Source organism: Cinclus cinclus, chromosome 25 (assembly GCF_963662255.1).
Source record: "Cinclus cinclus chromosome 25, bCinCin1.1, whole genome shotgun sequence".
Classification (NCBI taxonomy): domain Eukaryota; kingdom Metazoa; phylum Chordata; class Aves; order Passeriformes; family Cinclidae; genus Cinclus; species Cinclus cinclus.
In genome coordinates, this window is record NC_085070.1 from 3,485,916 (window position 1) to 3,512,862 (window position 26,947).

A 26,947-nucleotide genomic window follows, 5' to 3' on the forward strand; every position below is an offset into this window, starting at 1 on the left:
GGATCGAGCCACTCCACAACTTCCCTGGAGGTGCAGCAGACAGTGCAATATTATTACAGAACCACAAAGGCTGGAAAAGATCACTGAGCTGTGTATGGTAAGGGCAGCCCCTGCTCACCTGGGACAAGTCCTTGGCAAAGAACTCGCTCTCAGAGCCTGGGATGCCATCATCCAGGATCTCCCACTTCTCTGCCACGCGGAATTCCATGATGTAGCGGTCGATGGGGAAGCTGTGGTTGGCGGGAGGGAGCCACGACAGGAGGACGCCTTGCTGTGTCCGGTTGGCTGTTAGGCACCTCGGTGGGGTAACCAACACCAGAGGCTCTGGAGTTGTTACAGGGAATGCTGGGGACAGAGCAGAAGGGACAGGGACACCTCTGAGATGGGGCAGGGCAAGTGCAGGTGAGCCTCTTCCACACGTGGCCCCAGCAGCAGCAGCAGGACCACTGTGGCTGTTCCCACATTCCAGAAGTTTAGGGCACGTCTTGGGAGTCTGGTCTCTTATCACAGAAATAGAAAAGTAGATTTTCAAAAGGCACTGGACTAATGAGGCCATGACTCCAGGCCTTCCTGCTTCCACCCACCTCCATCTAAGAGCCCAAAGGCTCTGAGCTGTAACAAGTGATCTCGTGCTCTATTAATACCTCCTGATCCCAGCTGAACTTAAGGAAGATCTGAAAGGTAACTGGCACAGTACAGCTCTCCCATGCTGTCTCTCAGGACAAGCCTTCCAGAGCCTCATGCATCCAGCAAAGTCTGCAAGCTTCATCCAGGACCCACCACAAACTATCTCCTACATAGCTGGAAACTTGCTGCTGATGTTCATCTCTGTCACCATCCCCAGCAGACAGGAAACATGGAGCGAAGCAAAGGGCCCCTTCTCCCCACAGACCTTTCCCAGATCCCTCCCCAGCCCTCCCCCTGTTCCCAGGGAGGACCTACCTAGAGTGTTCACAGTGACCACCTCACTGAAGGAGCTGGTGCCCAGCTTGTTTTGAGCCAAGACACTGAACTGATAAGCAGTCTCTGGTTCCAAGGTATCTACCAGTAGCCAACTGGAACCAGCTGGCACAGGGAGAGATAGCCAGTCGTGGGGTCCAAACTGGGCTCTTTTCATCCTGCCAAGACAAAAGGGAGCATCCTCAGGGAAGTTGTCTTTGATAGGGAGGATAAAGAGGCAGCATTAACTTCTTATGCAAAAATGGAGCTTTCCTGAGCGATGGTTTGGTTTGACAGCAGTGATGTGGATGGACTTGGGGCAGCCACTCACCACCCACGAGCTGGCACAGGACACCGTCCCCTCGTGTCCCACCAGCTCTCAGAGGCACTGTAACCAGCTCTCTCCTCTGCCCTGAGCTGGGGCAGGGACAACAGCAGTGCCAACAGCCCCGCTCTGACGTGATCTGCGCCAGATTCCCATGGGCAAAAGTGGGAGCTGGAGCATTTTGGTGAGTGCTGCAAAGGGAACGGCTGACGCAGGAGACAGGCCCTGTTCCCATTTATACCTCGACATCTCCTGAGCCAGAGCCAAGTTCTCCCTCAGCTGTAGCCCTGTACATGTCATCCCACGAGAGACATTTAACTAAATCCCCATCTCAGCCACATTTGCACAAGTCGGGGGCTGCCAGCACAGCCTGGGGCACCAACTCAGGGTTTGGCAGAGCAGCAGAGGCACTGGCAGGGAGTGCAGGACAGAACCTTTCTGCTGGGGTCTAACCACAAACCCAGGATGAAAAACGCTCTTAGAGCCATCCCAGTGCAACCCAGGAGCATGCAGCCACCTCCACAAGTCAGAGGGATTAATCCCACCAGGATCTCACATCCCAACACAGCACCACTGCACTACTACAATACTGCAAGTAGAGGTGCTCGTGTTAGAAAGATTCTTTAGGGAGTCTGAGCCCTCAGCTGCAGGTTTTGGTGGTGTCCATGGAAGATTTGGGAAGGATTGGTGCAGATGGTCTGTCCTGCACAGGTAAGGGGGCACATCAGCAGCCACCAGGACACAACCATGTGAATCTACCCAGCAGAAAAAGATGGAGCAAAGAGAAATAATGCTACTGTCCAGGGAGCAGAAGGTGAGGCAGAGAAGCAGCAGCAAGCCATGGAAACGAGCTGGTTGATGGAGAGCCATGCACGTGCCCTGTGCCTCCACCAAAGCCAGGGAAAACCTCTGGATCACTGCAGCTCCAGCTGGGATGACAGATCCCAGGATCCCCCCCACCACCATGGCAGAGGCAGGAGGGCAGCAGGGCAGCCCCTTTCCTGGGCTGGTTTCCCTGCAGTGTTTCATCCCACTGCACTCACATCCCTCCTTCCCAGCACTGCTGCAGACAGGGACACATGAGAGAGGGGCTGAGGGTGGGGAAAGCAGAGGGTAAATGCAGCACTGTACTGGGAGAAACCCCTTGCTGAGGAAGGATGTGGTACAGCTGGAATGCCGTGGTGGCCCCAGCCACCCCCAGGGAGCAGGGCTTGCATTTCCAGCCTCAACAAGGGCTGACACAGGAGGAGAGCATGAATCCAGAGAAAATGGAGCCATGTTTTGCTTGAGCACCCCACATTCACAGCAGGGAGGAAAGGACATGGATGGCACTGCATGAGCCAGCTGCGCCCCAGATCCCTGCTCCCAGGGAACAGCACATCCTACAGAGATCACACCCTAGGGTCAGGTCACTGCCTCCCTCTCCAAAGTCCACACAGCTCCCTGTGAATTCCTTAATGCAAGCTTGGTGCAAACACCCTTCCCTGCTGGCTGCTGTCTCCCTGTGGAGTCTGGAAGAGCCACAAGGAGGCAGGAATCCGAGAGCAGTCTGCAGAGCAAGAGCAGCAGCTGCTGATGCAGCCACATCTCCAGAGCAGAGAGTTTAACCACTCCTTCCCAAGGACATTTTCATCAAAGCAAGGTCTGCACTGCTCAGCTTGCTCCCTCATTTTCCCCCCTCTGTTCAATCTATTCCTTCTTTCCATCTCCAGACAGACAGCCCAGCCTCGGGCTGGAGCAGAGCAGAAATCATTACAGGCAGCGTCTCCCTCTCTCCTCTCTATCAGCAGCCTCCATCAGGGCAAATCAAGGCAAAGAAAGAATGAGAGAGCAAGAGGAAAAGCTGAAGAATGCCAGCCCAAGCCTGAAAAGGGAAGGCATCACCCCCTCCACATTTCCAAGGATGATTCTTTAGAAGAAGATGACAACAGCAGAGCCCAAAGTAAACCCCAACATTGCTGCAGATACATTTCTCCCCCCTGCCCCAGGGGAAAGGCATGGGGCTGAGCCTGGCCCTGCTGCAGGAAGGTGGGATGTACCCACCAGCTTTGGGTGCTGGGGAGCACAGGAGCTATGGGAGCAAAGCCCCAGTGCCAGGATCTCACAGTGGCTGCTCATGATCTCAGCTGGGATTTAACCACCTCCAGGGAGCCACAGAGCAAGGAGAGAACATTTCTGCTTAGTCACAGCTCTTCTAGGACGCACTCTCTAAAGGTTGCATTTTCCATCCTCTCCCTGGCTGTTAAGCCTCATAAACAGTTTATCTTGAAATTAGATGCCAGAGGCACAGCTACATGAATGCAAAGCATCTCCCGTGTACCACAAGTAGAGTAAAACCTGCTGGGGCAGACAGAGGCAGTGGCCAGCACAGAAGGGAGAGGAAATACGGGAACTACACGATTCCACCACCACCACCACCACCACCCATCTCTCCGAGGAACCCGAGGGAGCTCAGCCTGTAAGGCCCACGGGCACAGAGCCAGGCACACCACCCTCCCCACCCTCCCCTCCCCGGCTGCTCCAAGCTCGGGTCGGCTAGGAAGGAAAAGAAGCAGAGAGCAAAGCATGCCAGGATGACTCACAGAGGGCCGTACCAAACTGAGAAAGTCTGCTCGTATCCACCGTCGTAGCCGGGCTCCCAGGAGACGTTGGCTGAGGTCATGGCGGCCACGACGTGCACGCTGGTCGGGGCATGAGGGCTTGTCCCTGCAGAGAGAGGGGACAGCTTAGAGGGCAGCAGCACCGGGGCTGCAAGGGGTCTTCTCTCAAGCCATGGTCTGAGGGGACTCCTCTTGCACTGAGCCAATGGCCAATCCTGCTGGAAATGGCAGCAGGACAGGTGGCCAAAATAACAGCACAGGGAAAGGCAACTCCACCAGGAACTAACATTTAAAGGAGACATTGCCCTTACAATCATAGAGTGATTTGGGTTGGAAGGAACTTGAAGAGACATCTACTCAAACCCTCCTGACATGGGCAAGGACGCCTTTCACTAGACCAGGTTGCTCCAAGCCCTGTCCAGTGTGACCCTGAACACCTCCAGAGATGGGGTAGCCACAGCTTCTGTGCCAGGGCCTCACCACCCTCAGAGAGAGGAATTTCTTCCCAATATCTCACGTAAACCTTCAGTCTCTCAGTTTAAAGCCACTCCCCCTCATCCTGTCACCACAGTTCTCTTTGTGGGGAGCATCCCCATCTTCATCTGCCTTGCCTGGGGGACTTCCCCCCAGCCCATACCTACGACGGTCAGGTGGGTGCTGGCAGTAATGCTTGCGACGATGTTGGTGGCGACGCACTCCCACTCGCCGTGGTCGTCCTTGCCGAGGGAGCGGATCTGCAGGGTCCCGCCGGGCAGCGTGTTGTGCTTGCTCCTGCTGGGCTTCCCTACCTTGGGCGAGGAGCGGGGTGGAGAGCAGGGCAAAGAGAGAAAAGACACGACTCAGCAGCGGGTCGTGGGGCAGGGTGAGGCGGCAGCGGGGTCACTAAGCTACCTGCGCGGCCCAGGGGACACCGCCGGCCACCGGCAGGGGATCTGGTCTCTCCGGTCGTGGCAAGGCAGACGGTTCCCCCGTTTCCGAGAGGACCTGGGGGGCAACGCGAGAGGCATGCGTCAGGAGGCTGCTGCTCAGCACTCACACACAAGCGGGAAACCCCACGGCACTCGCACGGACACCGAGCCCCGCGCCAGGGCTCAACCTCCGGCATCCAAAGCTGAAACTGCTGCGGGAAGGGGCACCGGCCGTCCCAGCAAACCCCCTCCCAGGATGGGGAAGGCACAGGCTGCCCCAGGAGATGCCCAAACTGCTCCTCAGCCTCAGTCAGCGGCAGATGAGAGGCAGGACCCTTCACATCAAAGGTCTGGGCAGCAAGGGCGCCATGAGGATGTGGGAGGATGGCGTGCGTGAAGGTGCCTGGAATCTCTCAAGCCAAGCAGAAAGATGGATCTTTATAACAACTCATCTAGGCCCACCAGCCAAAGTTGTGCAAATCCCATGTTGTCCTGAGTCCTCTTCAGCTGTTCTTCATGTGGGGTGCTCTGCTGATCAACACCAGGACCCAAAGGTTGATGCAAAGAAGGAGGAGCAGAGGAGCCCACAGACACATGGGGTTACCAGTGCAAGCCCCAGGAGTCCTTCAAGAGACTGGTCAGCACTGGTGGGCTGATGGAGAGGGAGGGAGCTGGCTTCTGCCAATGGCAAACTGAGCCCTGCCCAAGCCAGCCCTGACTGGAGATGGAGGAGTTAAGCCCAGAGCGACAAAACGAGGAGGACCACCAGAAGGCACAAGAGGGATTGGAGAGAAACCTAACTGAGACTGGTGAGGGCATGAAAATTAAAATAAGATGGAGAAAAAGACTAAACAGCCAACAAGCTTTAGGCAGGTCACTTGCAATGAGTACAAGTCATGCTCCTCCTCATGCTGCTAAACCCACAGATCCAGCAGCTCAAGACACAAGGCTTGGGGACGGTCCCACTGAGTGACAGAGGGACCCAGCTCACTCTCAAGAGCCCCAAGAAGGGCATGGAAGGCTTGGAGGGAAGTTTCTGACAGCACGACAAAGAGCTCGAGAGGTCTCCTGTACAGTGGCTTTTCTATGGGAGCAGTAGAGGTGGGAAGCAAAGGGAAGGCTGCAGGAAGACTTGAAAGCCCTTGCTGCTCCCAGGCAGTGCCACCACACCCAGCTCTATGAAAAGGGACATCTTGAAATCTTTATATCCAGTTCAGGATCATAGAAACAGCTTCTTCCCAGGGTCTGTGAAGTCACAGGGCAGTAAAGCAGCTGCTCTCCTGACCAGTCCAGAGCCAAGAGAGCCCTGGATGTGCTGTGGTGACACATCCCCTCCCTCCATGGGAGGCGTGTGCTGCGAGAACGAGAACGGCATTGCCACGACTGCCACGTCCTGCTGGTGACCACCTGGGAGCCAGGTAAGGAGGACGGTGTCCAGTGGGCAGTGCTGGCGAGGCAGAGGAGGGGCCAGGGCAGGGGCAGTGTTTCAGCTTTGCAGATGCTGCCGTGTCGGTTTCCCGGGATTAGTCGGTGGCCACAAGCCGGGCTTCCCCCACCCACCTGCGGGACAGGACAGCAGTGGCTCAGCCCAAAGCGAAGCAGCTGTACCTGCAGTTTGTTCTTACCGGGACAGAGTGTGGCTTCTCTGTCTGCAATATTCACCAAAAGCCAAAGGCACTGCAGATTTGTCTGGCAGGCCGGGTACCTTTCTCCAGGCGATGATGGGAAAGGGGTCTCCGGCAGCAGCGCAAGGAATCAACAGCTCCCTCCCTGCCTCCTGTCTGTACTCCCAGCCTGGTAGCACCGTGAAATAGGGGGGGTCCTGCAGCCAAGGGCAAAACAAGGAGTGTTAGCCTGCCCAAACTCCCATTCCCAAAACCAAGCCTTTTCCAAACCAATCTAACCCCCATTCTGGGTAAGCTTGAGGCACTGCGAGGAAAATTGTGTGGAGAACGTGTGCTAAGGAGCCTCGATGGCACACCAAATTACACACCTGGAGGGAGATTCTCACCAAGGAGCCACTGCACTGGAGCATAGAATCATGGAACCCCAGAATGGTTTAGGTTGGAAAGTACCTTAAAGCTCATCCCATTCCACCTCCTGCCATGAAAGGGATACATTCCGCTATCACAGGCTGCTCCAACCTGTCCTTGGACATTTCCATGGATGGGGCAGCCATAGCTTCTCTAGGCAACTTGTGCCAGGGCCTCACCACCCTCACACAGAAGAGCTTTCTCCTAACAGCCAACCTATATTTTGCCTCTTTCAGTTTGTTCCTATTACCCCTTGTCCCATCTCTACAGGTCCTGAGAAAGAATCCCTCTCCAGCTTCCTTGCAGGCCCCCTCAGACACAGGAAGGCTGCTGTGACAACTCCACACAAGTTCTCTTCGCCAGGCTGAGCAGCATCTTGCTTTTTACCTCCTCGAAACAGGAAGAAACCCACCCACATCACATCAACCATCAACCTGATTTCCTCGCCCCGGCAGCCGCCCCAGCGGATGTGTGTGTCTGGTACACAAAGCTTTATCATCTGAACCTCGACGAGACACCATGAATCACCACGGCTCCCTCCCAGGCACAGGACTCCGTGTTCAGGAAGGGAAGAAGCAGCAGCTCCCACCCCAGCTGCACTGGGAACTGCACTGGGAGCACCCTAGGCGCCGCACGCAGCCGGAGCACGTGGAGCTCAAATCATCCATTTATTAAAATCCTCCTGAACCCAAGCCCGGGCCAGCAGGGCTAAGTGTTTTGTTGGCAAAGGGGACATTCCAGAGAGATGTTTCCTCAAACTACCCCAGACTAGTGTCAAAACCCGTGCTGCTGCTCTGGCAGGATATTTCCAGCTACACTAGACAGGGTGCCCTGGGGGTTTGCTTGTGCTGGTGGGAAGCACATCTCCAACCACAGTACAGACACACCCTCACCCTGGAGCCTCTGATCTTCCCCACACCGCCCCAGGAGCTGCTCCTGGCACAGGAGGATACTGCTCCCAGCAAACCTATGGGATTTTGGCAGAGGAGTTACCTTCAGTACCAGTCGGGCAGGGGGAGACTGGCCCATCGTACCCAGGGCGTTATAAGGCACACAGGTGTAAGTGCCGAGAGCATCTTCAGTGGCCTCCTCGATCCGGATCGACCCGTCTTCCAGCAGGTTCCAGCCAGAATACTGCAGCAGGGAGAACCAGGGAGCTCACTTATCCAACACCCACCACAGCTCCTTATTTCCCTTTCAGCCAAGGCCCTCACCCATGCCCAGGGTGACTGTCATCTCCAGGAGATGCCCAATCCCACTCCCAACATCCAAAACATTTCCTCAACAGTAGAGAGAGGAAACCTGGCAACATCAGCCCATCCAAAGACAGCCAGGCTCCCTCATGTAGCCCAAAAGATTTAAGATCAGAATCTAACACTAAATAAAACTTGTTCTGGAGTCGACAAGACATCTCCAGCTGGAGGGCTGAGGGCACCAAGAACCAGAAGGCCACAGCAGCAACAGATTTAAATGGAATTTAAACTTCAAATCATTAATATTTAAGCAAAAAAAATTAAAATATTGAGCGCTTTCTTTAAATATTTAATGGTGAATATCCTTGCTCAGACTATCAAACCATGATTAGGGGAAGATGTAGATTTGTTAAAAGGGTCTTTTAACCACCAGTTGCCATTGGAAAAATAAACCAGGGCCATCAGGAGGTGACTTTAGGGGGAAGAAGGCATCAGGTGTGGGAGACACAGGCACTGTGGGCTCCGTACAAGAACTGGAATTAACTGTCCACAGCTGATAAGTCAAAGCAGCATCATCCCATCCATGAGATTGTTCTCTCCCAACAGAAAGGGTCCCACAGGGTGCCTTGGTGGTGCTCACTGGTGTTTGCCGAGGACATGAGGGTCTGAACCCCTCTGTGGCCCCACCTCCCCTCCCTGGGGGCTTCGTTACCTTCTCGATTCGCAGGGGACGCCCGTCCTTGTTCCACTTGACCAGCGTGACCGGGGGCTCCGCCTCGACCGGGCAGCGGATGTACCCGTGGATCCCGATGGGAACGTAGATGATGGGGGGCATGTTCACCACACGGGCAGGATCTGGCAGGGCAGCAGCACCACGTTAGCATGGGGGAGAGCCCATCTCTCCTCCCAGCCTGGCGTCAGAGGATCTACCTCACTTCTGCAATTAATTCCAAACTCAGCACCACCCTGGCTCACACAGGCTGTTAAGCCAGGCTTGCTACACACAAATCCACTGGAATACCTGGCATTTTTGGGAGGCTTTGCTCATGTCTAGGGTGTTCCTACCTGGGGCTCATTAGAGATTGCATTTAAGAAGAAATGTGAGATATGCCTGCTCCCAATTCACACCAACTTGCATCCTGCTGAAGCCTGTGTTTCTCCACTGCAGCACAACACATGCCAGGTGTGATGAACACCAGCACAGCCTGGTTCTACATACAAGCAGTCAAAGCCATTTCAACTGCCAATCCTTAAAACACACCCAGACGGGAAAAGGGATCTATGTCCAGGTTGCCACGAGTCCTTTATCTCCCATATCTGCTTTTACTCATGCTCCATTGAGGCTGGGTCATATTGAACAGCAGCCACTTCACCCTTTCCAAGATGCAAAAACCTTAAAATACAAATCTAACCCCCCTTCCACGCTGCACCACCCACGCAGAGAGGTGTCTCGCAATCCTCCAGTCTAGAATGTGTCATTATCAGCACTTCTAAGAGCTTTTTAATTAAGTGCGAGTGGGTTGAAGAGAATCTAGACTTTCTTTAATAAGAAGTTTTTTTAAAAAAATGTTATTTTTAATAAGAAGAGTGAGTATTTCTACAATCTTGTCTAGACACCGGCAGCACGAGGTTATGGGAAAATCCTGATGGGGCTTATGCTGCATTAAGGGATAAATGTGGGGGTTTGGGGGTGCAGCATCCCAGCACTGCAGATACAAAGTGGGGAGTAAACATTAAGGTGTTTAATAGGAAGGGACGGAAGATGTGGGGGTGTTCTCTCCTTATTGCTTTCATGGGGCAAAACCAGCAGAGTTTGGGAGCTCTGCTCCCAGCACATCACCCCAACCACTCCCCAAAACCGTGCGCCCCAGGCAGTGGCACCGTAACCCAGATTGCCCAGCGCCACATACGGAGCAGGCTTCACCCCCCTCTGCTTAACTCCACCTCTTAGGAAATGTAATCAAGGACTCCAGCGGTGCGGGAGAGGGTAATGGGATCGAGCCTTTCACTACTAGGTCACTGGCCGGGGGCCAGCCCAGCCCACTAATGACCCAGAGCTGTGTCCCCATCTGCTTTCAGAGGATGGGGAGCTCCCTCCGGAGGTATCAGCCCCAGTGTGGACGAGGTTTGCTCAGGAGGAAAAGGGTTTGTGGTACCAAAAGCCAAGCCCCTTTCCTTGTGCAGAAGCCTGGCTGAGCAGCAGATTGTCCCAGCCGGCTCTCCCTGCCATCAGAGCTATTTTTAACAGCTATCAGCCCTGACAAGCAGCCCTGGATTAGCGGCAGGGCAGATTTAATGGCTTGAGGCCACAGGGTTTCCCAAGAGCCACCCAGCTGGGCACATCCAAACTCCAAATCACGTCTGTGCCTGGGCATAGCACCACTGACACCATCCCCTGCCCACTCTGCCCCTTCACCCATCCCCATACAGACCTGCCAGCCCTTCTCGCAGCAGCTCCCCACTAACCAGCACCAGGTCTAAAGGCAGCAGCAGCTCTAAGGCAGCCTTGGAAAACCCACGCTGAGAGCCCACTTTACTCAGGCCTGTCTTTCATTATGAAATAAAAGCGCCGCAGTCTTTCCGAGCAGAGCAATATTGCAATTGGAGCAATGGCAATTGAGGCCATTACTGTGGAATGCCACAGGATGCCGGTGGCACACTACCCATTCCGCCCGGGGATCCCGGGAGAGCGAGAGCAGCGAGCGTGGGAAGCAACACTCCTGCTCCAGCCCTTTCTCCTCTGCTTGTTTAGATCACTTGCCACCTGAGAAATGTGGTTCCACAGCTCGGGAATGGCTGTGTCACGGCAATAAGCCCCCGGAACGAACACCAAAAACTACATTGAGAGCCATGGCCTGGTGCTTCCCAGCAGGGTGAGCACAGGGAGGAAGCAGCCACGGGATGAAGCTCGCCTAATTAAAAGACACTTGCAGCAAAGGTGGACACCGGCCCCAGCTGAGCAGTGTCACTCAGGCTGCTCAGACCATTTGCTTTCCTGTCTTCCACGCCCACGTGGGATGCTCTCAAGCTTTCTTGCTGAGGATGATTCCATGTTCATCCAAAGGCTGCTGTCACATCAGCCTGATTCTCCCAGTGTCATACCAGGACAAGAGAGCTTCTGGGGCTGCCTGGGAGCCAGGTGTTATCAATCCCAGCCCCATCCCCACACTCACACTGCACTGTCAGGTAGGCAGAGGCTGATGGCGAGCGGCCCAGACTGTTGCTGGGGATACAGGTGTATTTTCCAGCATCTTCTGGTTTGACACGGAAAATAATCAGTGTCCCGTCAATCAGGATCCGCACCCTCAGCTTCAAGTCACTGCGAAGGAAGAGGAGAGGAGGACCATGAGGACAGCCAGGGGCAAAGCCCAACACAATCCCAGCTCTCAGCACAACTCAGGAGCAGCAGGAGGAGGAGAACATGCTGCCCCACCAGCTATAAACTCACTTCTTGAAGTAGACGTTCTCCTCCTCCCAGTACCACAGGTAGGTGAGGTTCCCGGGGTACGCCTCGGCCTGGCAGGTGAACAGTGCATCCTGGGAGATGTTGACTGTGATGTTCTCCGGAGGGGAAACGATAAAGGGTGGTCCTGGAGGGGGGACGAGGAAAGGGTCACTCCCATCACTACAGCTGCCCCCACAAAGGTTGCTCAGGTTCAGCTCCATCCCAGCATTTTCGCTGGGAGCTGCTGGAGGGCTCTGGGGCAGGCCTGGTCCATTCCTCCGAGAACCACAGTGACCCTGTTATTCCCAACCTTTTCCCTAATCTCTGGGTTGACTGAGAACCACGGTGACCCTGTTATTCCCAGCTCTTCCCCTAATCTCTATAGCTTTCAGGAGGGGATTCATACCCATGGTGTTTCTCCCAGGCCACACAAGGACACGCCTCCCTTCATCCCCAGCACTTCTCAAGGATAGCATCACCCACAGGAAAAATCCAGGGGGAACAGACTGCCAGGGGCCAGCAGCACACCACTGCCACAAAAGCAGAGCAGAGGACACCCCGTGCTCCTCTCTCTGCCGGTAGCTGCTGACCTAATTAAAGATTTATTTAATAAGAGAGGGAGCAAGGAGCAGGAGGTCTGTCATGCATCATTGCTGTCTGACGAGGTGCTTCATGACAGCCTCAATCTTTTCCCCGCTTCCCAAACAAAACGGAGCTGCCATCAGAGCCCGGCTGCTCATCAGCACGGCCACCATTGTGTTCCAGTTAAGCAGATTCCTCCATCCTACAAACCGGATGCAGAGCCACGGGGCAGCCAGCACCATGCCAGGCACAGAGGCCTTGGGGGTTGCTCCAGGGTGACACCACAGCCCTGTGACCCATGGAGATCCCCCCATCCCGGCTTCCCAGGGGATGCTGAGGAGCTGAAAGGTCTCACCTTGGACGAGCAGGCGGGTGGTGTGCACAGCCTCGCCCTGGATGCTGTAGGCCCGGCAGGTGTAGGCACCTCTGTCCTCCCGGCTGACCGAGAGCACCGTGAGGCTCCCATCGCTCACCTGGGAACAAGGGAAGACCCTGGAGTGTGGGCAGGGACCCCTAGGGGGATGGGGGAAGACCCTCCCTGCTTCCCACGGCAGAGAGCTGCAGGTGCTTTTAGGGCTGGATGAGAAATGGGTTTCCCCGCTCTGCAAGACTTGGGATATTAATAAACCAACACACGCGTTTCTACTCGACGCCAAGGGGAAGGGAAAAAAAAAATCATGAAATAAATAAATAACCATGCCAGCGCATTCATCTCCCAGAAGTGACTGGCAGCCAGTAGGCTCCAAACCGCTCCTGCCAAGTGCCCCAGCACCATTGGAGCTTCACAAGGAGCCTTGCTGGAGCATTCCCTGCCCCCAAGGACCTGCTCCATTGCTGGGGGATGACGGGGAGAGCTCAGCTTGGCCACTGTCCTCCCTGTGGGGCCACCTTTCAGCTGGAAGAGGAGTGGATGGATTCCCCCTGGGGACACAGCAGAAGGATGGACAAGGGACTGTCCCCTTTGGGGTAGCAGCACCCCAATACACAGAAAGGCCTCCCAGCCAGCCTTCCCCCCCCCCCCCACCTCACTCTGCCTCATCCTTCTATTTCAATTAGTAACAAATGATTCCTAATTACTCTCATTAGTGCCTGCGCTGATTCCAATGCCTGATTTACCAATTACAGCTCAGGGGGGAAATCTCTGCCTGGGAGCCTCTGGGATGCAAAAAGGGTCCGGAAGGGGAAAGGAGGAGGGGAAATCCTCCCTGTTCAACCCTCCCCTGCCCCAGCCCCAGCCCTGCTGCATCCATCCCTGCCAGAGGGGACACTACCCCAGGCTGCAGCCCCCAGCCCATCTCCAGGGTCTTGGTCCCTGGGCTGAGTCTGAAGGGGCCAGGTCAGGTGCAGGAGCAGGGCTGTCCCAAGCACTTGGGGTGGTCTCCAGCCTGCACCCAAGGGCTGGCAGCGTTACAGGCTGCTGCTCAGCAGGGATGGGCTGGGGGGAAACGGGCATCTGACCAAGGCAAAGTGCTGAGTAAGTACGGCTGGCTCCAGGCACGGCGGAGCTGCCGCCACCGTGGTCCTGTCAATACTGTCCCTGCCAGCTCCCAGCCCAGGAGTCCCCACGGCAGCCCTCCCCCACCTACCTGGTACTTGCCATTGGCACCCAAAAGGTCTCCCTCTCTGAGCCAGGTGACGATGGGCTTGGGGTTCCCGAACGCCATGCAGGTCAGGGTGACGCTGCTGCCCTCCTTCGCCTCTACGTACTGCGGCGGGGTCTCCGTGAACGTGGGGGGAGCTGGGGGCACAGGAGACCACCGTGACCCCCCCGTGGCCACTGTGGGTCTGGGGACACACAGGGACAGAGGGGAAGCTGCTGCCTGCACACAGGGAACACTCTGCACATCCCCACGGTGGGGCTGGGACGGCCCAAAGGCAAACGGGGCTGCAGGGACAGGGGTGACACCGACCAAGAGGTGCCACATCGCACCGCAGCCCTGTCCCACTTCACCCACCCCGCTGCACATTAACTCGCTATTGTCAAAACATGGGAAAACACCGCAGTGCAGATCGAAAGGCTCCTTCCTGATGAAAGAGGCTGGCAGGATTACAGCCCGCCCCTAATTACCCGCGGTTGTTAAAGCCCACTTTAGAGGAAGACAGGTTGGCAATTTAATCTGCTTGGGGAAAAAAAAAAAATAATTATATTTTGTTTCTCCCCAAATGATTTTTATTTTCCCCCTAAGAAAATTAAGCGTTGTAATGCGCTGGGGGAAAGCTATAGCCCTCACCCTGAAAGCAATTCCTTGGGTTGGGAGGATTATGGTTATTATATTGTTAGTAAGCCCCTGCACGCCCCGTGCTGCAAAAAGCCCCCAAACTGGCCCATTTTGCCAAGGGGAGGGACAGGGCATCTGGGCCCATTTTCTAGCCCCTGCAGCTGGCACTTTGCAGGATCTGTGCACGTGGCAGAGGTAAGCCAGGCAGCACCATCCTCCTCCTCCTCCTTCCTCCTCTTGCCCTCCTTCCCAAGCCCTCGGAGCTCATTAGCAGGCTGGGAGAAAGCAGGAAGCAGCAGGCAGGGCAGCAGGCAGGGATGGGGCTGGTGGCCTGCACGGCCCCGCTTGCAAAGCTCCCGCTCACTAATTGGGCTCAATTAGGTGGCTCTGCTCTGTGCCACAGCGCAGCCATCCCCCCAAAGGTTAAATTAATTGCACAAGGTCAAGGCAAGACCAGTGAGAAGCTGCCAGTGGCCACATCTCTGCACCCCACTGCAGCAGGAGAGGCACAACCCTGATGCTGGGCTAAAAATAAAGATCTCTTTCCTGATGCAGAGAATGACAATTTGCTAATTAGTTTAATATACATCCTTAATAAAATGAAAAAGTAATTTGAGTAAATCTGAATTTCAAGAAAACAAAGATTTGATTTTCTGATCTGTTTGTTGAAAGGAGATTCATACCCAGCCCCAGCTCTTGATGTCTCTCCTTTAAACAAGCTCCACGTAATTAAACTGAGGAATCCCTAATAAAACTTTGTCCCTTTTGAAGTCACACCCTGGCTGGAGCAGCCAGCTTGGATGGCTTCAGGCTCGCGTGTCTGCCAGGCACAGATGCCACTGATGCCCAGCATCCACCAGACATGCAGCATCCACCAGAAATCCCATTTTGGCACCACAAGGGTGCCACAGCCCCCACCCCGCTCACCATTGACCGTGAGGTGGACCCAGCTGCCGTTGTGGAAGGTGTCGTACTGCTGGTCCAGCATGAGCACTTTGCACTCGTACCAGCCCTGGTCCTCGGAGCGCACCTGCTCAATGCGCAGGGAGGCTTTGTCGTGCAGGCTGGCCCGGCCTGTGGGAGAGCACAGCGTTGGCACCGCGTCCCCGACACTGGGGCATCGCTGCAGGGGACACCCCATCCTGACACCAGAACAACCCCCCAGAAGATCTCCACAGGGGACACCCCATCCCCATGTGGGCACTGTCCCAGTTTGGGGCTGGCTGAGCCACACGGCGTGGATGCAGCCGGTGGTGCCAGGCCGGCGGTGCCAGGCCGGTGACACACTCGCCCATCTGGGGACAGCCAAGCCAAGCTGCCAGGGCCAGGCAAGGTGCCTCGAGCGATGTCTGCCCGCAGCGACACCGGCCTTCTGCTCCCAGCCAGGGGCTGGCGGTGGCACAGCCAGCACACAGGCGTGCCCCAAAAGCTTTTCCCTGCCTGGGAGACTCCTGGGAAGCAGGGCAGCCCTGAGCTGACCCTGTGCACAGTCCCAAAAACTGGGTCAGGAGCAAAGCAGCCTAAACCTCCACCCAGGTGCAGTGGCCACTAGGCTGTGGCATCACTCATTGCTGAGCTGAGTTTGGCAGGACTCAGCTGGTGCATCCTCCCTGCTGAAGCATTTCTTAGAGAGCAGTTTGGGCAGAGAGTCCCATAAGATCCAGGGAAGATTCCCAGGACAGCATTCCACAGGGAAAGGGATACCACAAAGGGTCTGTCCTGCCACAACCACCTTCTCAGGGCTGGTTTCCAGCTCACACATCCCACCAGAGGACACCGGCCACGTGTCACAGGCAGCACATTGGCAAGCAGCCACACAAATTCTGCAGCTCCAACCTGTCACCTCCACCCAGCACACGGCCCTGGCTCCATCTCCACCATCCCCCCAGCATCCCTCCCTGGGCTCACAGCTGCTCTGGGGCACAGCAGCAGCAGCAGCAGCCACCGCCACCACGCATCACCCTGGGTTTCTCTGCCTCGCTTGCTCCCGTCCCACGCAGCCCAGCTGGCTTCCTAACGCTGCTGCTTAATTAAAACCAACTGGGTGGAAAGCGAGCAACAAGAGGCAGAGCCCGCACGGTTTCCAGCGGAGGAACGGATGGAGCAGAGCTGTACATCACGGGCTGTGCCACAGCCAGGAGCTGGCACCCTCCCCTCGACCCCCTGCACCCCCAGGACTCACCAGCATACTCTGGGTCGACATGGGGAGGGTAAAACCCAAACTTGATGAAGATGGGGATGGGGACGCCGAACTTGAACCACTCCACGACATAGGGAGGGGGCTGTCCCGTGAGCGGGTGGATCACATCGCATCCCAGGATCACGCTCTCGCCAGCGCGAGCGGTCACGAACTCGGGCTCCTCCCTCGAGCCGAGGGCACCTGCGAGGGGACGAAGGAAGAATCTGTGGCTGATCCCACTGCTGGTGCCCAGCACCGAACTAGGATGCCCAGAAGAGCAACAGCAGTAGTAATGCACATCCCCAGCCACCTGTCTCCAACAAGGGCAGCCCCTGGGTCACCCTTGCCCCAAAAACAACAGGGGGTCCCAAGCCCTTACGCTCAGCTCCAAGGTGACCCTGAGCTACTAAAGGAGTCAGGACAGTGGCTACCAGCACCCCAGGACATGCTTCCAGGACAATGCTTGAAGGACAGCTTCCCAGCCTCTGCACCAGGGCAAGGGTGATGCCCAGTGACCCCACAGGAGTTTTGGGGACCCCTGCTCTCAGTAGAGGGGCACAGAGCATGCCTAGCACTGCTCCCCACATAGCAGCACCTTCCGGGCTACCCTTGTGGCAAGGAAAAGGCTGCTTTCAGCTTGTGCCTCTGCATCCTGCAGCAAGCAGGACTGAGCATGATGCAGGGCCCCCTGACCACAGCTGTGCTGTGCCAGCCCACGGACCCAGCTCTCCTGCCGGTGCCACGGTGGGCTGGGCCCCCAGAGCCGCCATGCTCCAGCCAAGCCCACATGTCCTCGGGCATCCCCGACAGCCCCAAACCTGAAACCCGTCTGCGACCTGCGCTTCGGCTCTATCACCCTGCTCCTCCCAGCTGGATAATTACAGGGGACTTTGGTCTCAGCTCCGAGGCTGCTCCACCCCGGCTGTGCCGCCCTGCTCACTGCAGCCTGGCGTCATCCTGCTCTGCCAGCAGCAGCAAAGCTGCGTCCTCAGCACGGCGTTCAGAGAGGAAGAGAGAGGGAAACCCAGGGCTGGGGTGAAGCCAAACAGGGGGTCCCCGAAACTAGGTTTAGACCCACATCGCTCTTCCCATCAAGGAAGGGCCCCCCGTTTTTCTGGCACACGCGGCCGCTGGCTGTTCTGGGGGGGATGCTCGGGGAGGGATGCTCGGGGAAGCACGTTCCCACTCCTCCGCGCTGCTCCTCGGGGCCGCCGGTGATTGGCGGCGAGTGACATCACCGCTTCCCCGCCGCGGGAGCCGAGCATCACCGAGCATCACCGGCTATTTTTGGCTCTGGCACAAGCGCGTACCGGCGAGAGGCCCGTGATGTGCCACCCCACGGGCCCGCCAGCCGAGTGTCCCCGCGGGAAGGGCAGCGGGCAGAGCTGGCCACGGCTCGCACACGGTGTGTCCCCGCCGAGGGTCACAGCCTGATGGTCACCCGAGCGTCCTCAGCCCCCCCCCAGGCCACCAGCAAACTGGGCACGGATGGCTCTTTAACTGGGAGGGCTGGCTGGTGGCAGCAGGGTGGGTGAAGCCGGGTTGCAGAGCTGTGAGCCATCTGCAAGGAGCAGATGCTGCATTGCACACCCACTGCAGGCACCGGCCCCGCTGCGGGGTCCCGCACGGCCACGGATCCGCCCGGAGCCCAGCGGGGCGGGGGAAGCGCTGAGCACACACGTGCGGTGTGCACGCACACCCCCGCACACGCTTTGTTTGCACCGCCTCGACAACACTCTTGCACCTTTCCATCCCTCGTTCGCGCTGCATCGCCGATGAGCTCCCATTCGCACCCTGTCAGCAGGGACGGTGTCAGCCCTCCCCTGCCACCCCGGCACTGAGCTGTGAGAACCCGTCCTGACCCCGCTGTGCCCATCCGGGAGGGTGATGGGGGCTGCGCTGCGGGGCTGGACCCCCCCTGCCTGCCCGTGGTCCTGCGCTGATCGGGGACAGAGCTGTCACGCGCTGCTCAAGAGCATCCAAGGACGCGCTTCCCCGGCCGCCTTGCCCGAGCCAGCCGGTCCCCAGCACCTCGTCGCCTTCAAAGTGACACCCTCTACCCACCAGCAGGAGAAGATGGAAGCGGCAGCACCCAAACCCCTTTCCCGAGCACCCCGCCAACTGCCCCAGCTCCCGGGCTACCAAGACGGAATCTTGGTTTCCAGCACATCTCCACCAATGGAAGCCTGGGTTGCTGATGTTTGCCCAGCTGGAGCAAGCTCACTGCCCAAGAGGCCGCCCAGCCACCCTGGGGATGGGCGCCAGGGAGTCTCACTACGCCAGGATCCCCTGACTGGCTCCCTGGCAGAGTCGTGGGTGACGTCCCCTGGGTGGGGACGAGCCAGCCGCACCGCCGGACCCACGCCTGGCCAGGGCTGCCCGAGCGCAGGAAAATAGGTCATCCCCGGCAGCTCGCAGCGCCGGTGTCGGATCGCAAGGCCGGTGGGGAATTGCACGCACGGCTGAGCATCACCTCCCCAGTGAACGGCCGACTGGCAGTCACGGAGGAGAACCGGCCCCCGGCTCTCCCCAGCTGCCACCCACCCCACTACCGTCCCCTTGCCCTCCTGTCCCCATTTCCAGAGCGTCAGGGAGGCAATGGGGAGATGCCTCACAAACTCTCCTTGGGTCTCCTCAGCTTCTCAACCCACCAAGCCTGTGGTCCCAACCCTGACTGGGTTTTCCTTCCAAGTCCAGACCATGAAGAAAGCAAGCAGTGGAGACTGCAGCTCTCAATTCAAAGTGTTTTCTCACCCCCACATTTGTAGGGAAACGCTTGAAAACAACCCGCAGACGCCAGAAGAAACAGAGCACAAATAGACAGGGTATTTTTAAACCCACTTGATTTTCCCAGCCAAGTTCAGAGAGGTTTTGAGGCTGAATCTGCGGTTTGGAAACAGGGTCAACATCAGGGAGCGGCAGCAGGGATGCGAACCCCGAATCCGCCTCGGTGCAGGAGCTCACGTGAAGCTGGGGGATGCCTCGTAAAGAAAAACAAGTAATCAACAGGCTTCGTCATCCAAGCAGATCCAGGAAAAATAAAAGCACGCCGCGTGCCAGGAGGCAAGAATACAAGATGCGGAGGTGGAGTTGAACAGCATCCCAAAGGGAGAGGAGGGAAGGCTGCCGCCACTGAGACGGTGCCACCACGGGGCTCCCCAGGGTGGTGATGCCAAGCATGGGGAGACCCTCCCCTGGATCTGGGCATCCAGTTCCTCTGGTTCCAAGGGCAGAGGCAGAAGGTGCCACAGGACTCTGTGAAACTACACTCACTGAAGCAGGACCCATCCTGCAGGTGCTTTGTGAGAAGGACGTGCCCACGGCAGAGTGGTTCCCAAGGAATCAATGCCTGGGAAGGCTTTCCTGCCTGGCACAGTGGACACCTATTCCCTGAGGAAGAGAGGGCATCCTGTCCTGACCCACCATCGCCTTGCAGCCTGCTGACAGAGGCACCACTATCCATCTCCAATGCTGCCTCACGCCCCTGGCACTCATCCCCAGCCCTGTGCCCCCATGGGGATGGCTGAGGGAGCAGGCACAAGGCCCGGAGCCTGTGGACCTCTCCTCCCTGGTGAGCCGAGACAAGATGTGCTCTGACACATCCCGCTCCCATCGGTGGAGGCGGGATATGGCAGGGATCTCTGAGGACAAGGCCACCAGCATGGCATATGGAGGCCAGCAGGGAAGGAGAGCAGGCAGACTTACCATGGAATGAAGAGGGGGGTGACTGCAGTCCAGGGTGGGGGACAGTGACAACATGCTCCAGGGATCCCAGCTGCCAGGGCAGGGTGTGGGTGCCAGGAGATTGCCTGACCCCCACCTCTGTAGCCCCCTAAATATCTCAGTGGGGGTTGCACCCCCCCATTACAAATCCAGTCCCTTTGCCTATCTTGGGGTATCCAGAGTCCCCCAAAAGCAGCCGCCTGTCCCCTGGTGGGGGGAAGCCCTGGGGCTGGGAGCACAGCCCTCACCCCCTCCCCCAGCTGGAAAGCAGCATCTGGGCTTTCAGTGCGATTCCTGCGTTTTAAACCCGATTTTCCAGATGGATGGAGGGCGACGCGCAGGTCAAGTGACATGCCTCAAGGTCATGCGGGGCCAGGGAGGAGAAGGATTAGCAGCTCTGAGGGGTGGCTTGGTGCCCCATTCAGTGTGGGATGGGGACTCAGAACCCCATTCCTGGGCACAAGGGGTGTCCTATAGGTCCACCACCACCCTCCCCAGGCAGGCAGGCAGCTGCCCTGGAATCCCAAAGGGAATGCATGCATGGAATGCTGCCCCACAGCAGGTCCTTGCTCCCTGGAATGGCACAGAGGGGAACGTGTCTGGCCAGGCAGTGGCTCAGCAAGCACACGGGAGCACAGGTTGGTGCTCTGAGAGGCACGAAGATGGAGCAGGAAAGAAAATTACTTTCCTGAGATCACTTTACTCCTACCTGGGGGTCCCTCATGTTCCCTCCTTCTAATCACCACCAGCTCGGTGTTGAGCATCCGATGTTGGCAGCTGCCTCGTGGGAGGCATCATCTCCCAGCAACGACCAGCAGCTACCTGTGTGCTCCGTGAGCTCCCTCCACACACCACAGAGCTGAACCAGCAGTTGTGGTGGGAGCTGGAGCACCAAACCCATCCCAGAGGAGAACTCCAGCAGCTGTAGAGCACTGCCAGGGTGCTGTGCTCCTAGCCCAGCCCCACATCACACCAGTGCAGGCTGGCATTACCCTCCCCATGGAGCAGTGGGTACCATTCTAATGCCTTCACAGCCCTCCAACAGGAAACTGGGATGCAGGCAGCTCTCTGAGCTGCCCGCCAGCAGCTCCTGAATCACACTGTTCCTGGCTCAGGCAGCCCTCCCACCAACGCCAGCCTCTCCGTGGAGGAGCGGGAGGAAGGGAGTTGTTTTTCCAAAGGCCAGCTGGTTGCTCAGGACTCCCAGCTCAGGAGATTCCGACCGCAGGGAAAAGGAGAGGGAAGGATTCCTGCATCAGCACAGCATGGGGTTGGACCCAATGCTTGCCCATCTGCAGGGCTTCTCGTCCAGCATAAAGGCACAACCTCCAAGACAGAGAACCAGAGGTGAAGGGGAGCTGTGCCATTCTGACACAGCTCTGGAGAGGAACTTGCAGGGCTCACCCATCACCAGCATAGCTGCATCTTCCAAGTCAAAAGCAACTGAGCCAGCAAAGCATCGCCGCAAGGACCCTCCGGAGAGCCAAGTCATCGACCGAGACACTCACATCCCTCCCTGCCCCGCATGCTCCCATCCAACAGGTCCAGAGGAGCAGAAAACCTCCAGGGAATGATGGAAATGGGAGCCTGGCCAATGCCCTTGGCTGTTCCCGGTGCCAAACCATCCCCTTGCCAAAAGAGAGCGGGGCCAAAGCCGCACGTGCCAAATCCAGCAGCTCCCGGTCCAGACTCCTCCACGGCCAAAGAGGCAAAACCCAAGAGCTCTGCGCCGAGAGCAAGCAGGGGATGCAGCGCTGGCACTGCCACATCGAGCCGCTCCAACCGGCCAAGGTCAGTGCCAGGAGCAGTGCCCAACGGATGTCCAGGGAACCTCTTCAACAGAGCCCTCGCCCGGGGCTGGCGCAGCCGAATCCTGCCTCTGCAAACCCTCCTGCCGGATCCACAAGCATCCCCACTCACTGCGTGGTGCCACAGCATCACGCTCGTGGGAGAGGAAGGAAAAGCCCCTCGGTGTGACGGCACTGCTGGGAATGCCAGGAGGCCGGATCCCTCCTCTGACACCCACTCCTGGCGCGGTCACGTCCTGGCTCTCCTCCCCCATGCCATAAGAGGGGATAACGCACCCTCCTTCCTTCTCTGAGCCGATTAATGCCTGGAAAGCCCTTGGAGAGCCAGGCAAGAAGGCTGCCCAGGGCCAGCACCGCTGCTTCTCAGCTCAGCAAGGAGGAAGTGGTGTGGGAGGAAGGCCACGGCAAGAGGACAAGCCCCAGCCGAGGGCACCAGCACACAGTGAGCTCCAGCTCTCCCTCCGAAGCCCCGTCCCCAAGCAATGTGGGGTGACAATTGCCCACGGGGACGGGACAGCGCTGAGACCAAAGGGTTGCAGCAGCTGGGGCAAGTCCCGTGGGCTCCCTGCCCCTGCGGGGGCCAGGGCCGGCCCGCAGCACCCCCTCCCCCGCCGCCCACCCACGCATTACTCACGGCACGCTCATTCATCACGTACACGCTGCTCCACACGCACAGCACCCCCGTGCCGGGGCTTCCCGGCATCTACCCACCCCGGCACCAGTTCCAGAGCTCCATCCGAGCGGCTCCAGGGTATTTCCAAGTTCCCAGGTGCCGAACGAGCTGCTCTGCTCCTCTCCCCGGCAGAGCATCCCTGTAGAAGCCGCTGCTGCAAACACTGCCTCACCACACTGCAGCACGCAGTTCAGGCAGGCAGCAGCCGGCCACGGCACAGTCAGAGGGGCTACATACCCCCAAAATGGGGCAGCCCCATCCTGATTCCCCCGAAAGGACAGCCCCGTCCTGACACACACCCTCCTGCCTCCAGGAGCCGCCTGTCAGGCGAGGAGGACAAGGGACTGTGGCACGGCACAGATGTGACCCAGTGGGCTCAAGGAGCTCTGTGAACTGGGGGGGGAGGGGGCTGCAGCACCCCTGTACATGCCCCCTCCCAGCCCACCAGTGCCCCCCGAGGCAGCGTCCCCCACATTACGAGGAGGGGAGTGGTGGTGGCCGCCAGCCAGGTATCGCTTGTTGCCGACAGCCACCGCATCCCCATGGGCAGGGTGGGTGACACGCAGGGCACAGCTCCAGGCTCTCATCCCGGATAAGGACCACCGGGACGCAGGGATAACCATGTGCCTAGTGAGGAACCAGCCACAGAGATGGGAGACGATGCTGCACCAGCGGCAGGCAGCTCCCCTCTACCTGCAGGGATGGCTCGGAGGAATGGGAGGGGGCTGGCAGCTGAGGGGAAAGAAGCCAGAGCAGGAAAATCAGGGTTATTCCTTGCTGCCTTCTCCGTCCTGACCTTGGACAACCCTGTGCCTCAGTTTACCACAGCACAGCAGCCAGCCCGCAGTGGGGGGAGAAGGAGGGCAGCCTCTCCTGGGCGGGGGTGTGGGAGTAAAGTCACCCCCAAACCCGCAGCCGGGGCGCTGCAGGGGAAGGCGACGAATCCCTCCTGCATTTCTCCTTGCCCAGCCGGGCTACCCTTGCAGGGAAGGGCAAACGCTGCCCGCATCCCCCGGAGCTGCCGCAGGCGCTTCCTCAGGATGAGAGAAGAAACCCGAATGCGGAGGAAAGCTTGCCCATCCCTGATCAAGGGGGACACTCAGGCAGCGGTGCCCCCCCCCCCCCCCCGCGCACCCGCTTGCCTTCTCCCAAAGGGAATTTCCAACCCCTGGGCAGAGGCTTCTCCGCACCGGGAGCGCGGCTTCCCGAACTTCCCCAGCTGCAGCCGCTGCCCTCAGGGAGGTCACGGCCAACCCCGCCGAGCGCCTGCGGAGGGAGGATGCGCCGGGCGCTCCCGGCTGCCCCCGGCAGCAGGGGATGAAGGAATCGCCAGCGCCCCGCCGCAGAGGGAAGCGCTCTGTCCCCGCGCTGGCAGCGAGGAAGACGCGAACCCCGCAAACCCCCTTGGCAGCCGCAGTTCCCCCTCCTACCCTCCTCCCCAGCCTCTTCTCCGTACCCTCTCCCCGGGACGCGATGCCCCCCCGCCCCGGTGCGCGCATCCCTCCCGCCGCATCCGGTACACCGGGAGGGCGGGGGGGGTGGGGGAAAACACGCAAAGGCGGCCCTGCCGCCGCCCCGCAGACCCCGGCGCGCCCCTCCCGGGCTCATCCCGGCGGAGAACACCCCGCGGCCGCACTCACCTTGGACGGGCAGCCCGCGGGCGCCGAGCACACTTGCTACCAAAGCGGCCACATACCAAATCATAGTATTACCGGCCCCCGGTGCGCAGCATCTTCCGCCCGCCGGGCGGCCCGGCCGGGGCGGGGCGGGGCCGGGCCGGGCCGGCCGTGGCCGGGCAGGGCTCGGCGGGGCTGGCGGGGCGGCTCAGGGGCGGCCGCCCGCCGCTGCGCCCATGCCCGCGCCCATCCCCGCGCCGCGCCGCACCTGCGCTCCGCCGCGCGGTGCAGCCTAGCCTGCGCCCTTTAGCGGCTCGGCACCGCCCCCGCCCGCCGCCCATTGGCCGCGCCCCGGCGGAGTGGGCGGTGATTGGCCGCCGCCGCGGCCCGGGCCGGTTCAAGGTGGGTTGGCGCGCACGGGGCCCCTGCGCCGCAGTATCATGCGCACTGCCGGGAGCGGCGCGGTCACCTCCGCCGGACGGTCACCTCCCCGCACGGACACCCGCCGGGACCCGCGCCCTCCTGGGCCCCCCGCGCCGCCTCGCTGTCCCCTCTCCGTGCCCAGCTGTGCCACCGAACCGGATCGGTGTCACCTCCCTGTGTCTAGGTGTGCCCCTGCACCGGTATAGTGTCACCTTCCTGTCCCCAGCTGTGCCCTGTACCGGTATAGTGTAACCTCCCTGTCTCCAGATGTGCCTTGTACCGGTACAGGGACACCTCCCTCCGTCCAGGTGTTACCCTGCACCGGCTCGCTGCCACCTCCCCGTGTGCAGATGCGCCACCGCACCACCTCGGTGTCACCTCCCCGTCCCCAAATGTGTCACTGCAACAGCTCGGTGCCACCTCTTCATCCCCAAATGTGTCACCACACTGTTTGAGTGTCACCTCCCTGTCCACAGATGTGTCACCACCCCAGGTAAGTGTCACTTCCCCATCCCCAGGTGGGTTCCTATGCTGGTCACCTGCCTGTGTGCAGATGTGCCCCTGCACCGTCTCGGTGCCTCACCCAGATGTGTCACCGCACTGGCTCAGTGCCACCTCTCTGTCCACAGATGTGTCCCTGCACCAACTCATTATCACCTCCCTATCCCCAAATGTCACTACACCTACTCACTGTTCCCTCCTTGTCTCCAGATGTGTCCCTGCCCTGGCACAACATCACCTTCTTGTCTCCAGGTGTGTCCCCTGCACCAGCTCAGCATCACTCTCCAGCTCAGTGTCACTCTCTGTTCCCAGATGCATTCTCTGTGCCAGCTCACCGTTACTTTCCTGTTGCCAGCTGTGCCCCCTCATAGCCTTAGTGTCACCTCCCTGTCTCTGGATGTGCCCCCTACACCAGCTCAGCATCACTTCCCTGTCCCCAGATGTGACCTCCTCCCCTGATGTGCCACCTCCATGGCCCCAGCTGCCATACACCACTTCTCTGACACGCCAATGACAGTTTGTGACTAGGCAGGGTCACCTCCCTACCACAGGCTGAGCCACCTGCTCCCTGCACCAGCACCACATCAGCTGTGCCATCTGTCCCTGCCACCCTGCACCGCCTCAGGGTCACCTCCCTGCTAGCTGCTTGGTGCTACTGCAGCTTTGTACTGCACATCAGCTCAGGTAGCACAACTGCCACCATATGTGCCCTGGCAGAGGTCCAGGGTCATTGTCCCACCAGTCTGGGACAGACATGTCACCTGCCCCCTGCACCAGCTTGCTGTCACCTTGCCAGGAGGTGACACTGCTCAGTCACCTCATTGCCACCACCACAGCTTGGTGTCACATTCACCTGGCACCGGCTCAGTGCCACTGTCACCTCTAGCACCAGCTGTACCACCTCCTCCTGTCATTGCACCACCTGTGCCACCTCCTCCCCTGCTCCTGCTCCACACCCTTTGCCCACTGTGACAGCTCCTTTTCACCCTATCCCCTTTGTCCCCTGCTGGACACATCCCACTTGACAAGAGAGAATTTGGGTTCATTTCAATGGAAAATGGGCAGAAAACAGGAAGTGCCCCTGTGCTCCCCCATCTCAGCCCACCCATCCTCCCTGCAAAGACCCGGCCATGCCAGATGGGCAAACAGCCGGGCTGACTCCCCCAGAAGCATGCCAGCCATGAAAAACGGGCCACTGAACTTCCCCTAGATGACAGCCAGCCCGGGAGGGGACAGGCTCACACAGAGAGGAGGACACATCCTTTTATCCCCAGCACTCACTGTCTTCCCCTTGTCCATTGGGGGAATATCTAGAAAGAGGTCTGAGCAGCTGCTGGTCTTCCCACCTCTTCCCATGCACGTTCAGGAAAGAAGCAAAAAATAAAAAACCCAACTCTTGCAGAGGATGTGGGAGTTGGAGAAACATCCCACAGCTTCTGGCTGGAATTATATTCCCAGTGGATCAGATGCTGGCACAGCCCTGGGCAGGAGGCAAGAGCATCCCCCAGCTCACGCGAGCTCCCGGGCACTTTGCTTCCCTAGCAGATTCCAAGACCTCATAAAAGCCTGACTCAGCTTCTAGTGCTGAGGCCTGAAGTGAAAGCTTGCAGATCTGCACAGGGGGTTGGCACAGCCGAAGCTGACCCTTGTGCTGGGTCAGACTTCTGCTCTCCAAGCTGCTCTCCTATTTCCTGAAAGTCTGGTTTGGGTTGGCTTGGGAGGGCAAAACCCTTTGGCCAGCACCCTCCCCACACTGGTACTGCCACCTTCAAAGCACCCA

At 58.6% G+C, this 26,947-nt stretch overlaps 1 protein-coding gene across 1 annotated transcript in view; it reads right to left on the minus strand.

Annotated features, from left to right (window-relative positions):
• The window catches only part of IGSF9B (immunoglobulin superfamily member 9B), a 39,134-nt gene extending 14,803 nt beyond the window's left edge, over window positions 1-24,331 (minus strand). The window contains exons 1-14 of the mRNA XM_062508750.1: window positions 24,268-24,331; window positions 16,427-16,624; window positions 15,172-15,318; window positions 13,612-13,763; window positions 12,381-12,498; window positions 11,447-11,588; window positions 11,172-11,317; window positions 8,711-8,853; window positions 7,799-7,939; window positions 6,478-6,594; window positions 4,502-4,652; window positions 3,859-3,970; window positions 943-1,118; window positions 119-345 (exon numbers count right to left, since the gene is read on the minus strand). Coding sequence (XP_062364734.1) covers window positions 119-345; window positions 943-1,118; window positions 3,859-3,970; window positions 4,502-4,652; window positions 6,478-6,594; window positions 7,799-7,939; window positions 8,711-8,853; window positions 11,172-11,317; window positions 11,447-11,588; window positions 12,381-12,498; window positions 13,612-13,763; window positions 15,172-15,318; window positions 16,427-16,624; window positions 24,268-24,331 — 2,034 coding nt within the window. The remainder of the gene's footprint in view (window positions 1-118; window positions 346-942; window positions 1,119-3,858; window positions 3,971-4,501; window positions 4,653-6,477; window positions 6,595-7,798; window positions 7,940-8,710; window positions 8,854-11,171; window positions 11,318-11,446; window positions 11,589-12,380; window positions 12,499-13,611; window positions 13,764-15,171; window positions 15,319-16,426; window positions 16,625-24,267) is intronic.
• Window positions 24,332-26,947: the final 2,616 nt, after the last annotated feature.